This window comes from Hypomesus transpacificus, unplaced genomic scaffold (assembly GCF_021917145.1).
Source record: "Hypomesus transpacificus isolate Combined female unplaced genomic scaffold, fHypTra1 scaffold_127, whole genome shotgun sequence".
NCBI lineage: Eukaryota > Metazoa > Chordata > Actinopteri > Osmeriformes > Osmeridae > Hypomesus > Hypomesus transpacificus.
The window spans coordinates 1-14186 of record NW_025813704.1 but is presented as its reverse complement, the minus strand read 5'-3'; the positions used below and the strand labels follow the sequence as shown (position 1 = coordinate 14186).

The window sequence follows — 14186 nt, the reverse complement described above, 5'->3', positions numbered from 1 at the left end:
GAAACAGATCACCACCTCCTCTCACTCTGCAGGGGGCCTTAGGCATCATACCTCCTCTTAGAACGACGGGGAGGGGGAGGAAGGAAAGAGAGATGGAGGGAAGGAGGGACAGATAGGTGAGATGGAGGGAGTAAGGGAGAAAGGAAGGGAAGGAGGGACAGATGGGTGAGATGGAGGGAGTAAGGGAGAAAGGAAGGGAAGGAGGGAGAGATGGGTGAGATGGAGGGAGGGAGAGGAAGGGATCAAGCGAGAGGGAATGAGAGAGATTAAGGGAAGGAGGGAGACATAGAAGGTGAGATGGAGGGAGGGAGGAAGGGAGAGAGGGAAGGAAGCCTTCCAGGAGGAGAGTGTGAGAGCGTGGATGGAGGAGGGTGACATTCGGAAAGACGGGATGGAAGGAGGGATAAACATTTAGGAACAAGTGTGGTAGAGGAGAAAGAGAGAGGAAGACTTCACACTGGGGTTTGTGTCGAGGTGAGGCTTTTAATGGGGCACGTTGCTAAAAAATTATATGATCTAGTGAGCATGAAAAATACATCTTAAAAAGAGAGCTTTGAGTGAAGTTTGTTTTCAGACAGTATTGACCAAAATCTGGTTGGACTGCCATGAATTCAACTGCCTAATAAGGTAGACTAAATGATAATAAAGATGTCTTGTACGTCTTTCTATCGTTTCCACCCCTCGAAATAGCATAAGGAAAAGGCCAAGCCAGAGTGCAGCCTCGATGAAAGCCAAGATCATTAAAGATTTTTAATATGAAGCCTTTCAGTCATAATACCTTTCTAAAACTCCTCCAAATAAAACGGACTGGGACATAATGCCGCCAAGAGTCTTGAATACTATGCAATTTTCTTTATTATTTTTGTTGTTCTGAACCTCATTTCCTGTTTGAAACACCACCGGGTGCATTGACACCCCTTTAAGCTCCTTGTGAGAGGTTTTTCCCTCGCAGCTATTGCTTCCTTCATATTAATGTTTCCTCTAAATACAGGCCATCCATCTAGTTTCCACCTAGTAAAATATCAACGGTTGATGGATTTTGCTTAACACGCTGTCTTTAGCGTACAGCAAGTCTTATCGAAGAGTTCTCAAAGTGGAAAGCAATCTGTATGGACCGTCTTTGCGGTGACTTGACGTAGATGGAAAACGTACGAGAACTAACACACCAGACCAATTTTATTTCCTTAATTTGTCTCCGCTTATTAAAAAAGCCCTTAAACCGTCAAATCTCTGCCTCTCCTTTCCACTGACACGTAGTCTAAGTAGCCTACTAGACGTGAGCAAAGCATTCTGGGGACACAAATTCAGAGGGCAACGCCAGCTGTCAATGGCTGATAAAAAACAACCCTTCTGGTGTTTGCCCTGAGCTACCGTGTCCCTCGTTCCTCCAAGGACCCCTGATAGCCCCGACAGAGCTGTTATGATGGACGCTGTCACTGCACGATCCATCCTAGTTTGCACGATTTCCTCACCCCGAAGAGTTATCTGTTAACTATTAGTCTAAGTTATCTGGATATCTTGTTTGTTTGGGTTCGTTGCTGTCATGACTACCGAGTGAGCTTCCCGCGACCGTGTGTTTTGGGTTTCAGAACATGTCTGTCTCATGATAGCAGCTCAGCTGTGTGTGAGTAGCTAACCCAAACCACTTAAACCTGATTATAAAACTGATTATAGCTGGAGGTTCCGGGGATTTTCACTAACAACTCTATAGGGGACTACGTGAATCTCTGTGTGGCAGATCAAGGGCTTACCTCTATCTGGGAACTGCTCGGACCCCTGATGGGAAGTAGAGGATGGTTTTATTCATCTTTCCTGCATCGCTGAGTGCATGTGAGGTCCTGAGCTTTAAGGAGGGAACTGTCCGTCTGGTTAGGACTGTGGAAGGTGTTTGTTTGACTTGGGTGAGGAGAGAGTCACAGTCTCATGATAGCAGTAAAGGGCCACGAGAGAGAGTGAGAGTGTGTGTGTGTGTGTGTGTTTGTGAGAGAGAGAGCAACAGACAGTGAATGAGAGGTTGAGAAAGGGGGGAGAAAGAGATGAAGGTGAAAGAGCAAGGGATTTTTCTGTCAAGATTTCTTTTCTCCTCTGCTACAATACATAAATGCATGAGATACACACACACACACACTATCACACACACACACACTATCACACACACACACACACACACACACACACACACACTATCACACAAGGCATTCGTCTCTCTGGACCTGAATTGAATGCTGAAGTGTTGTTGTTTCAGATATGATTTAGAAAACATGATTTCAAGGAGCCTGCGACTAAGGGAGTTAAAGAGAGGAGGGAGGAGAGAGCCAAATAAAAAGACAAAGATAGTGACAGTGATCATGTGTCTTGCGTATGCTTATGCATGTGTGTCTCTGTGTGTGTGTCTCTGTGTGTGTGTGTGTGTCTCTGTGTGTGTGTGTGTGTGTGAATCTAGCTAAAATCCCCTTTCAAAGGTTGAAGTGACATGCAGTGGCACCACAGGCCCGATATAGGTGTGTGCTGCTCTGTGTCCGAGTGTGTGTGTGCTGCTCTGTGTCCGAGTGTGTGTGTGCTGCTCTGTGTCCGAGTGTGTGTGTGCTGCTCTGTGTCCGAGTGTGTGTGTGCTGCTCTGTGTCCGAGTGTGTGTGTGCTGCTCTGTGTCCGAGTGTGTGTGTGCTGCTCTGTGTCCGAGTGTGTGTGTGCTGCTCTGTGTCCGAGTGTGTGTGTGTGTGGGAGATGAGGGGTGTGCGGAGAGAGACCACCAGGTGCTCCACACTGTTGCGCTGTGTGTCCCTACGGAGCACATCACCGCCCACTCATCGCAGGAGGCTATCCTAATGAACGCATTATGGATATTACAGAAAACACAAAGTGTGCTTCCAGATGGCTGATTAGCAGCCAGCTCAGCCCACAGGAACATCCTGATCACAGCATCCAGACCAGACAGTCTCCCCTGAGACACGGCAACACTGACACACATGAATGATTATGGATTACTGGTCATTATGGGATGTGACACTCACATTTTCAGACATTTAAATTTGAACAATGAATAGTGATGATGAGGAAGTTGCAATGTGGCGGGGGGGATTGTGGTGGGGTGAGAGAGAAAGAGAGAGTGGGGTGAGTTGAGGGGAGAGTTGTGGAGTGGGTGAGTGTTGGGGAGAGGAGGAGAGAGAGTGTTGGGGCGAAGGAATGAGTTGGGGGGAGGGAGGAGGTGTGGGGGTGTTGGGTGAGAGAGAGAATCAGTGAGATAATAGTCTGTACAAATAAGAGGAAACATTAATTGTATAAAATCTAGAGTGTGTGCTGATTTGATATTTTAATTTGATTCATACGAAGTTTCTTAAAAGGTTAAAATGTTCCTTTAGTGCATAATATGTGTGCATTATATACAGAGAGCAGGCATACTACAACCAAAGATTGTTTATCGTATATAAATATGTTACTCGTTCCTAAACTGTTGAACACCGCGCCCCGCGTTCGTGCGCATTAGCAGACCACTGTTGTTTATGAAGAGATTAGTAGCTAGTTACCTGTTGTGTGTCTATAGTCGCTCTTTCTTCATTTCTCTCCCTCCCTCTCTCTCTCTCTCTCTCGCTTTCTCTCTCTCTTCATCTTGGCTCACTGTCCCTTCAGTGTCCTCATGGGCAGCGTCTCCGATTGTAACTCAAACTGGTTACTGGACGACGCTGACTTTCCCCACGAGTACAAACTAGGCGGGCGCTGCTTAAAGGAAGATGTGTAGCGGTAAAACGTCTTGTGCCTGTTTCGCAGGTATTCCCGGTAGTTCTTGGTGAGGAGCGTGTACAGGAAGGGGTTGATGCAGCTGTTGCTGTAGGTGAGGCTGGCCACCAGGTAGTTGATACAGGTGTGAGTGTGAGAGGCGAGGCTGAGGGGTTTGTTGTGGTACAGTGGGACGAGCTGCCAAATCCAGAACGGGAGAAAACAAGCCCAGAACACCAACACGATGGTGAAGATCATGATCAGAACTTTCTGTTTTGGGGATCGCCTATTGCCTTGATTGATGACCGTGTTGCGCTGAGACTCGAGATAGGTGCGGGCCAACTTCATGTACAGATAGCCGATAATCAGCCCTGGAGCCATGATGCTCGTGCTAAACAAGACCGTCAGGTAGATTTTGTACGCTTGCGGCGCCCAGGTGGGCGCGCACATTCTTTTCACCTCCCCATCCTCAGAGTCTTTAGTGATCTGAGTGACCATCACCATCATGGGTAAGGTTAGCACCAGGGACAGCAGCCACACGCCCCACGCGAGCCCTTTCCGGTAGCTTTTCGAGCGCCGCACCGTGTCCAAGGGCTTGGTGACGGCCAGGTAGCGCTCGGTGCACATGACCGTGAGCGTGAAGATGCTCGCGTGCATGGTAAGCAGGTCCAGGCTCAGTAAGATACGGCAGCCAACGTCTCCAAAGTACCAGTCTTTCAGGAAGTAGGTGCTGACCACGAACGGGATGGTAGAGAGATAGAGTAAGTCCGCCAGAGCCAGGTTAATGATGGATATGTACATCGAGGTTGCAAAGCGTATGGAATGACACATCACTACAAGAGTGTACACGTTTCCCGACACACCGATGATGTAAACCACCGATAGAAGCGTCCCGAAAGTCGAGGTTATAATGAGCTCGTCCACAGCTCCGCTGCTGGACGGCGGGTTGACGTTCACACTCCCAGACTTGTTGTGCCCCATCGCTCCGTCCGTATGGAGCTCCTGCTGTTGTTGCAGTCCCGGTTCTGTCCCGGTTCTGTTCCGGTTCTGTGGAGGAGTTTTTCAGATCGGTGCAGACAGGCAGTGAAGTGGCACAGGTTGTGTTGACAGTGTCGGTAGCGGTGTGCGCGGTGTCTCTGCCATGGGCTCCTGACGTCACCCACCTAACACTTCTCACGCGGATGAGTTTACTTGAATATATCGAGGGAAAACATCAGTCTGAAATAAAAACGTTTGTGTAAATATATGTTTGTTGGTTTCTTCGTTCGATTGATTTGATGACAGAAAGCTATGGTGGGGTGAGCGAAACTAATTATCTTGAGGTATGCAAAGAGGAGAAGGTGTAAGGAGTGGTTCAGCTGCTTCTTAACGACATGCAATAAAATTGTTGTTTGGGGTTATGGTTAAATCGATTCATTTAACGGTGGACACGTGGCACTCGTCGAGGAAAAAGTGAAGTCAGTCTGCGGCTCACTTTTACGCACAGAGTTTCAAGGTCAGTCATGAATATTTGACCTAGCTAGGCAACTTCTATTCTGTCAAAATTGTGATCTCCTTTTTTTCGCTTTTGTCGGCTGTAAATCGCCAAGATCACTTGAGCTGGGTCTGATAATTAGAATGTTCTCGCTCTGGATCTACACTGATGTGCGTAGTTAGCACAACCGAGCGCGTGTCATAACGCTCCAGTATATTTCGCAGTCCGCGTCCCCCGTTGACTGGGGTGAAATTAGTTTTCTCAGTCTTCAATAGACTCATCCCATGGCGGAGGGCTTTTCATGACACTCCTTTTAAAGCGGCTGTTTAATGTTTCAACCCAATTTATCCGGTGCGTTCCGAGTTTGAGTCTTCAAATTATTCTTTTTAGAGGTTAAAAAATATGCAGGGTGTATGTATGCATATATACATGTATAAAATTTTTGTATTTAATAAGAGTACCAGAAAATACTATTTTATTCTCAATATCAAATACCTTTTGGTTCAACTGTCCCTGGGGTGTGTATTGGTAGGAAAACAATGTAATACATATTTTTTATTAGGCCTGGTGTTCAAAAAGGTAAATTGTTGAAAGCCAGAGTGGAATTACACAGCACTGTGTGTCTTTTTAAAGTTCACCCACAGACTCATCACCTTCATCCCAGATACTTTATACATACAGTATATTTAAAAAACATCTCACATTCATCCAAGTAGCATGTGAGTATGGCCGTGTGCACTGATGCCTGGTTACAGGAGCCCGGGGTCAGCTCAGGCTACAGCAAATGAAGTTGGCTTGTGTTCAGTGTTGAGGGTCTCTCAGACTGGTAGATATTCAGGATGAGGGAGGATGTTGGAGGCTTGTCTCTTTGATCTAGGAGGTCGCCGTGGTGATTGTGTGTGTGTGTGTGTGTGTGTGTGGAGACCTGAAGACCGGAAAGGGAATATCAGCGTGGCGAGGCTGAAGGACACCTGGGATTTGAACCTGCAATCTTTAGACCCTCAGTCAATTATTCTGACCTGTAACCTTATCTACCCACCTCACTGTGCCTGCGATGTGATTCAGCCCTCGGCTGTGTCAATAAGAGGTTTCCAGGCCGTGGAGCAGGTTTGTTTGTTTGGAGACAAACGCAGTCGTGAGTAACTGCTGAGATGGGTGTGGATATACAGTACTGAGGTCAACTTAGTGAGGTATGTTGTACCATCAGCACCAACACAGAACTCTTCCTCTGTGTTCCCCAGCACACCACTGACTGTCCTGTGTCGTTTTTAACGGCTATAACAAATACCCTTCATCCATTGTGAGTTAAGAGAGAGGACGGCAGGGAGGGTTAAAAATACCTGGAGTTAAGAGAGCCTGGAAGAGATCATCTTAATCATCATCTTCAGAGAGCTGACTGTGTTAGATTATTGAAGACTTACTACAGTTAATGAATCGAGACATTTAATTAGAGCCTGAAGAATGGAGTGGCAGAAGGGCAAGAGAGCGGAGAGGAAAACAGATGGTGAGGAGAAAGGAGGAGAGAATCGAGGATGAGGAGGAGGAAGACAGGGAAGGAAGGAGAGAGAGAGCGGGAAGAAAGAGGAACTAAGGCTGGAGGGAAAGCTTCAAGCGGGGCAGAGCTGAGTGGAGATGTTACTGAGTCTATCTGTCTGTCTGTCTGTCTGTCTTTCTGTTAGTCTCTCTGTCTCTCTCTTGTTCTTTCACGCTTTTTCCCTGTTTTCTGCTCTCTCCTACTCACCCTCCCCATCTCTCTCTCTCTCCACCTCCATGCCCTCCCCATCGCTCCTCTCTCTCTCTCTCTCTCTCTCTCTCTCTCTCTCTCTCTCTCTCTCTCTCTCTCTCTCTCTCTCTCTCTCTCTGTGTGTGAAGGCTCATCCCTTCTTCCTCCATGGTGTCAGTGACTCTCTGTGGGACTGTCACATTCCTGCCATCTCAGTTCTCCATAGGCAGAAGGATAGGAACGTCATGGAAACATCTTAAATAATATATACTGCATACTCAAGTAGTATGCACGTACTTGGTTCTGTGCTATACACTCAGACAATGTTTGCTGTGTATTTGTTTACTGAAGACACTGCCTGACCAAAGTTTTTCATGTTTCAGGAGTACAGCCTGAACATCAACAACACAAAGGAGATGACTTGATGTTTGCACAGTCCAGAACACCCACTCCCTCTTCTCCAGCTGCTTCAAATCCTGAATAGATTACAGATCCATATATTGATGACCTCACCTGCACCAGCAACATGGAAGCCATTCTGAAGGCATAACAGCACCTCTATCTGTGCAGTGATTCAACATCACTATTCCACCACTCCCTGCCTCTAGATAAGTTTCCATGGTTATCTACAGTACCTCCCTTCATCACGGCACAACTACTGTAATTTACTTTGTAATCAATGCTTAGACTCTGGAGGCTAAAGTCATTTCAAGCTGAAGAAAAAAGGATGATTAAATTCTTCATTCAGTTGTCTTATTTCTCACCAATCACTACTGGAGTTTTGATAGTTGATGGTAGAACCTTTATGCATTTAGTGTCCCTCAAGCTTTCTGAATCATTGAGAGGACTTGAAGTTTGCTGGCGCTGTCAGAGTCAGAACACTTGCTCTGTTGCTCCCTGATTTACACTCTGACTCCAATCCCCTCTCTCTCTCTCTCTCTCTCTCTCTCTCTCTCTCTCTCTCTCTCTCCTCTCTCTCTCTCTCTCTCTCTCTCTCTCTCTCTCTCTCTCTCTCTTTATTTTGATGGAGCCCTCCAGACCCCCTCTCTCCCCCTCTCTCCTCCTCCTCCTCCTCTACTCCCTCTCCCCCTCTATCTCAGCCCACACACTATCTCTGAAGCCCATGGGTTCTCAGTAAACATACAGACCTATTGAGACCAGAGACCAGAGTCTCCTAGCTTTTTTTTCTTGTCTTATTAAAGTGCGGAATGAGAACCTTGTGAAAGAATCTCAGGGAAGCTTGTAATATTTTTTTTTTTTGTGTAAGTGCTCATCAACTGACTTCAAGGGTGTTGAAGTATTAAGATTGTGTTACATGGATGCGGTTGAGTTTGAATAAGCTATGTTTGGATAAGAAGTAACTCATAATTCACGCCGAAGAACAGAAAGCCTTTGAAGTGTTTTCTATGTACGTTATGTAAAAAAGCCGATATTTTAGGAATTAACGGTCAATGTTGAATGAGCAGAATTATTAATGACGGAAATTCATTGATTTTCGGAGGATAGAACCTGGCTTATCTGTTCAGTAAGGATCAGATGTTTCTCCTACTTCTGCTCCAATCCTCCCTTCCTCGTTCACCTTCCTTTATCTCGTTATTACAGTACTGTAACAGTGCACTGGTAATGCACTGTTTCTCTTTTGCTTTCGCTCTCCCCTCCCCTCTCCTCCCTCTCCTCCTCTCTCCTCCCCCCTCTCCCTCTCCTTCCCCTGCCTCCCTCTCCTCACTCTCCTCCTCTCTCCTTGAGAGCTGCAGGTGTTTTAGCTAATGAGTTTATCAGGTGACCCCACAGTCTGTTCATCTGGATACAGAAATCTAATTAACAGTGGGCTAATCTATTTTCCTCTGTGGAGTGTGTGAGTGTGTGTGAGTGTGTGTGCATATCTGTGTGTCTTAAAAGTAAAGTGTTGTGATGTAGTTACATTGTAGTTCCTGGAAAGTGTTGCCAGAAGTTATCCCCCCCCCCCTTCCTGTGAGCTCTGTGTATTTACAGGGTTCATGTCATTACTGCTGCGGCCCCCCTTCACAGCCCCCCCTTCACAGCCCCCCCTTCACAGCCCCCCCTCCACAGCCCCCCCTTCACAGCCCCCCCTCCACAGCCCCCCCTTCACAGCCCCCCCTTCACAGCCCCCCCCTCCACAGCCCCCCCTTCACAGCCCCCCCTCCACAGCCCCCCCTCCACAGCCCCCCCTTCACAGCCCCCCCTCCCCCCCTCCACAGCCCCCCCCTCCACAGCCCCCCCTCCACAGCCCCCCCTCCACAGCCCCTCCTCCACAGCCCCCCCTTCACAGCCCCCCCTCCACAGCCCCCCCTCCACAGCCCCCCCTCCACAGCCCCTCCTCCACAGCCCCCCCCTTCACAGCCCCCCCTCCACAGCCCCCCCTCCACAGCCCCCCCTCCACAGCCCCCCCTCCACAGCCCCCCTCCACAGCCCTCCCCCCCCTCCACAGCCCCCCCTCCACAGCCCCCCTCCACAGCCCCCCCTCCACAGCCCCCCCTCCACAGCCCCCCTCCACAGCCCCCCCTCCACAGCCCCCCCTCCACAGCCCCCCCTCCACAGCCCCCCCTCCACAGCCCCCCCTCCACAGCCCCCCCTTCACAGCCCCCCCTCCACAGCCCCTCCTCCACAGCCCCCCCTCCACAGCCCCCCCTCCACAGCCCCCCTCCACAGCCCCCCCTCCACAGCCCCCCCTTCACAGCCCCCCCTCCACAGCCCCCCCTCCACAGCCCCCCCTTCACAGCCCCCCCTCCACAGCCCCCCCTTCACAGCCCCCCCTTCACAGCCCCCCCTCCACAGTCCCCCGGCCCCCTGGGGACCGCCTGTGGGTTCCTTTAGAGAACCAAGGATCCCTCACATCACACACACGGCATGTTGACGTGCGGCTTTATGCTTTTGACAAAAATCATATTTTCAGGTTTGCTACAGGCTGTGCTGTAGATCTGGGATCCATGGATTAATAAGGTGGAGGTAGGGGGGGTTAAGAGGAGGAGAAGAGGATGGGGGGGAACAAGGAGGAGGAGGGAAAGGAGGAGGAGGTAGTGGAGGAAGTGGAGGGAAAGGAGGAGAAGGAAAAAGGAGGAGGAGGAGAACGAGGAGGAGGTAAAACAGGAGTATAGAGTGTCTGAGTTGTGCTGCAGGTCTACATAAACCCAAGATGTTTGACAAGGACAACCAGGAATTGCCTGTCTGTTGTAAGAGTGCCTCAGATCTGCCTCAGTCGCCAAAAAAACAGGAATACGAGCCACATTGGACAGGTTAGGTTTCTTTTTTCCACAGAATTATGCAAACGAAATGCCAATAGGTTGAAAAGGAACCAATGCAGGATTATTCAGATAATTCAGCCTAATGTTGTGTGTGCGTCAGCTAACACAAGGCTAAATGTGTCGACATGGAGATGAATGACTGTGACATTATTATGGGCTACAACCTGAAACAGTAGGGCCACACAGCAGAGTTAAGTGCTGTGATTGGCTAACAGCCAGACAAACTGACCCACGGGTGACATCTCTGGACTGTGAAGACACTATCACCATGTAGGGATCGAGGGTCATAGGTCGTTGGGGTTGTGGGGTCGTGACAGTACCCCAAAAAGGATCATTCTGTCGACTCTGAAGCTGCATCAAAGTGATTAGTGTTGACAGGATGGACGAGAGTGGCCTAAATGAGCTGGGGAACGACTGAATATGGATGCAGTGTTTAGATTGGCTAAGAGTGTTTCAGTAGGACTTGTTCTCTATTAGTGCTGGTTCATTATCAGGCTCTTAGGCCTTCTAAAGGGTGGTTCAATCATGGCAAACTGCCTTTGGGGAATTATGATTATGTGTGTGTGTGTGGGGGGGGGGGTTTGTGTGTGTGCGTGTGTGTGGGGGGGTTTGTGTGTGTGTGTGTGTGTGGGGGGGGGTTTGTGTGTGTGTGTGCGTGTGTGTGGGGGGGTTTGTGTGTGTGTGTGTGTGTGGGGGGGGTTTGTGTGTGTGTGTGCGTGTGTGTGGGGGGGTTTGTGTGTGTGTGTGTGTGTGGGAGTTTGTGTGTGTGTGTGTGTGGGGGGGGGGGGGTTGTGTGTGTGTGTGTGTGGGGGGGGGCAGGAGTGTGTGTGTGTGTGTGTGTGTGTGTGGGGCAGGAGTGTGTTTACTTCGCAGGTGTGTGTGAAAACAAACATTACAATATGCAGGAAAAACAAGCGTCAGAGTAAGATTAAATTCAGCATATTTCTCTTTGTTCTACTTGTGAGTAGACAACGAAACAAAATACATTCTTTATTTATTTTTGCTGAGAATGCAAAAACGTTTTTGTTTACAAAATCCACGACGTCTTTTCGGTCTTCATTAATCTTTCAGAAACAATGAGGGCGTTTTTTCCCAGGCTTCAGCGGCTGGAACAAACAAGATAAATTCGAATAATTGAAAAAGTGTCACCGTCTAGCTCCCGTGTTTGCGTTTGAAGACCTGATACATTTTTACATATAATTTAATTTGACTTCTGCTCTGTGATCGTGTGGCTGAATTTCAGATTTGGGAGTCTCGTTAATATGCGTGAGCTCAAATCAACAAGCGCACAATAACGAACGTACAGCGTATTGTTCTGCGGTGCAATCTATCTCCAGCCTGTTTGTTTGACTGAATGTCACGTTCATGCCACCCCTCCCCCCCTTCCCTCCGGCATGGAGACAAGTTCGACAGAACGCCTCCTGTAACCGCCACTATAATCGACCTCTCTGTCAAAAACGGTCTTCATAGATAACTTATGGAATAGACCAATAATCAAGACTAGATTTTGAAAAGGAGCCAGTGGCCGTGATTAGAGCAGAGCGCAGGTACACAGGCGAATCAATGCCAGCTTGTCAATGTTAATCAAATCAAGCCGCCACCTTCCATGGCATAATTTGTGTTGAGATGCAGGAAAGTGTCCTAGTCTATTTCCAACCTGTCAGTCAAGGCCTCAGACAAAAATGTAGCCTAATTATTTTTTAGACTGTACTATGTTGCCGTCTTTTTACATTTAAACATAATGGATGATTTTGGCTGTGGAGCTGTGTTTACTAATTTCATTCATCAAACCAAAATCTGTTGGTGTGTGCGTGTGTGTGTGTGTGATAGAAAGAGAGTGGAGAAAGCGATTTGGTCATTCACAGTTTCACCATGTGAGACCAGAAGCGACCCGAGTCCTGGTAGAGAGAGTCTTTCAGTTAGAGAGATGAGATGAGGGGGAGAGACGGAAAGAAACAGAGCGAAAGAATGAGAGACAGAGGAGAAGTGTTGAAGGAAATCTCAACTCACACCAGAGGAACTGAACTGAACCAGAATGACTGAACCAGATGAGCTGTAGTGATCAGTGGAACAGTACCAGCCTCATGTAAGTCGCCGTGGCCCAGGCTGAGAGCTCTCTGGGCCTGGTCTTGTTTGGCCTCTGCTTTGATCAGCTGGAGTCAGGGCTGGGTCACTCATTAGGTCCCTGATGAGAGCCATCCACTGGGTTATCCTTTATATCTCTCTCTCTCACACACACGTCTAGACACACACACGCAAACCAACACACGCACAAGGAGACACACGCACACATGCAAGCACACACATCCTCACACACACGTCTAGACACACACACGCAAACCAACACACGCACAAGGAGACACACGCACACATGCAAGCACACACATCCTCACACACACTTCCTCAAACATACATATAAACACACACACCCACACACCCACACACCCACACACACTGGAGACACTAAATAAGAAGTGGTATAGTTGGAGGGGTGAAAGCCTGCCTCTTCTCACGGCTGCAGATCACTTTGTTCAGCTAATGACCAGGTCCAAACCCGGGCCCTTAGGGCAACTGAAATAAGGAGGGGAGGAGGGGAGGAGGGGAGGAGGGGAGCAGGGGAGGAGGGGAGGAGGGGAGGAGGGGAGGAGGGGAGCAGGGGAGCAGGGGAGGAGGGGAGGAGGGGAGGAGGGGAGGAGGGCTGTCTTTGAAGCTTGATTGGAGAATCAGAATCAGAATCACAAGGGATTTGATTCTCCATGAATGTTTGCACAAACAAGGAATTTACTTTGGCAGGGAGGTGCATACATTAAACATATAGGAATATTGAAACTTAAATATGTGGACTAACTATACAAAAGGGGCAAAGTCTAGCTAATACTAGGGGGGTCTAGCTAATACTAAGGGGAATAAAATATAAAATATAAGTAGCCATAATTTACAATTTAACCTAAAAATACAGATAGTGCAAGAGAACGATACAATAGTGCAAATTGCAATGTGCAGGGTGTCATTGTGCAGATTGTGATTTAAAGTCAGTGTGAGTCCTTGGCCTTGTTAAAGAGGCCAACAGCGGATGGGAAGAAACTGTTGGCGTGAGGTTTTGGTCTTGATGGACCGCAGCCTTCTGAGAAGCAGTTTCTTATGGAGGAGCTGCTCTGCCCTGGCACTCAGTCATGGCTGGTGTCTCTCTCTGGGAGGGTCCAGGCTGCTGTTTGGGACTGCTAATACTACAATACTGTAAGGGCCAGTGCTGTAGTTAACCAATTCACTGTTACTGTTCCTGGACCTAAAGTCTGCTGGTACATTACTTCTCAGTTCATGTACCTGGTGTTTACCTGGTTGACTGGTGGATCACCTGTGTTAGAACTGCTGCTCCTCTACAACTCTGTGTTGCTACCTGGTGTTTACCTGGTTGACTGGTGGATCACCTGTGTTAGAACTGCTGCTCCTCTACAACTCTGTGTTGCTACGGCAGCCAGCTTTCTCTCAGAACCAGATGGCTGTATTGTCCTCTCATCCTTCATCCATCCATCTCTTCATCCATCCATCTCTTCATCCATCCCTTTCTTCATCCATCCATCTCTTCATCCATCCATCTCTTCATCCATCCATCTCTTCATCCATCCCTCTCTTCATCCATCCATCTCTTTATCCATCCCTCTCTTCATCCATCCATCTCTTCATCCATCCATCTCTTCATCCATCCCTCTCTTCATCCATCCATCTCTTCATCCATCCCTCTTCTTTATCCATCCATGTCTTTATTAATATCTCTCCTTCCATCCATCCATCCATCCATCCTCCATCCATCTCTCCAACCCCTGGACTCTATCCCCCCTTCGTCCGTTCGTCCGTCTGTCTGTCTGTCCCTCCCCTGTTGTTGTTTTCTTTGCCTCAGTGCAGTTTAACTTCCTCAACTGTCCAGTGACCCTACGGCCCGTCCAATGAAAGACCGAGCAAGATCAGCCCCGAGAGCCTATTGGCTGTGACGGCTGAAACAGAACCTGAGTGG

General features: G+C 48.4%; 1 protein-coding gene across 1 annotated transcript; it reads right to left on the bottom strand.

Moving 5' to 3' along the window:
• Positions 1 to 3528: 3528 nt before the first annotated feature.
• Positions 3529 to 4772, bottom strand: LOC124488164 (urotensin-2 receptor). The gene has a single exon (XM_047050703.1). The coding sequence runs from the start codon at positions 4693 to 4695 to the stop codon at positions 3613 to 3615; it is 1083 nt and encodes a 360-aa protein (XP_046906659.1). The 5' UTR covers positions 4696 to 4772; the 3' UTR covers positions 3529 to 3612.
• Positions 4773 to 14186: the final 9414 nt, after the last annotated feature.

Excerpts from the sequence above, each read along its gene's own strand:
- LOC124488164 (XM_047050703.1), bottom strand. The coding sequence starts at position 4,695 with ATGGGGCACAACAAGTCTGGGAGTGTGAACGTCAACCCGCCGTCCAGC.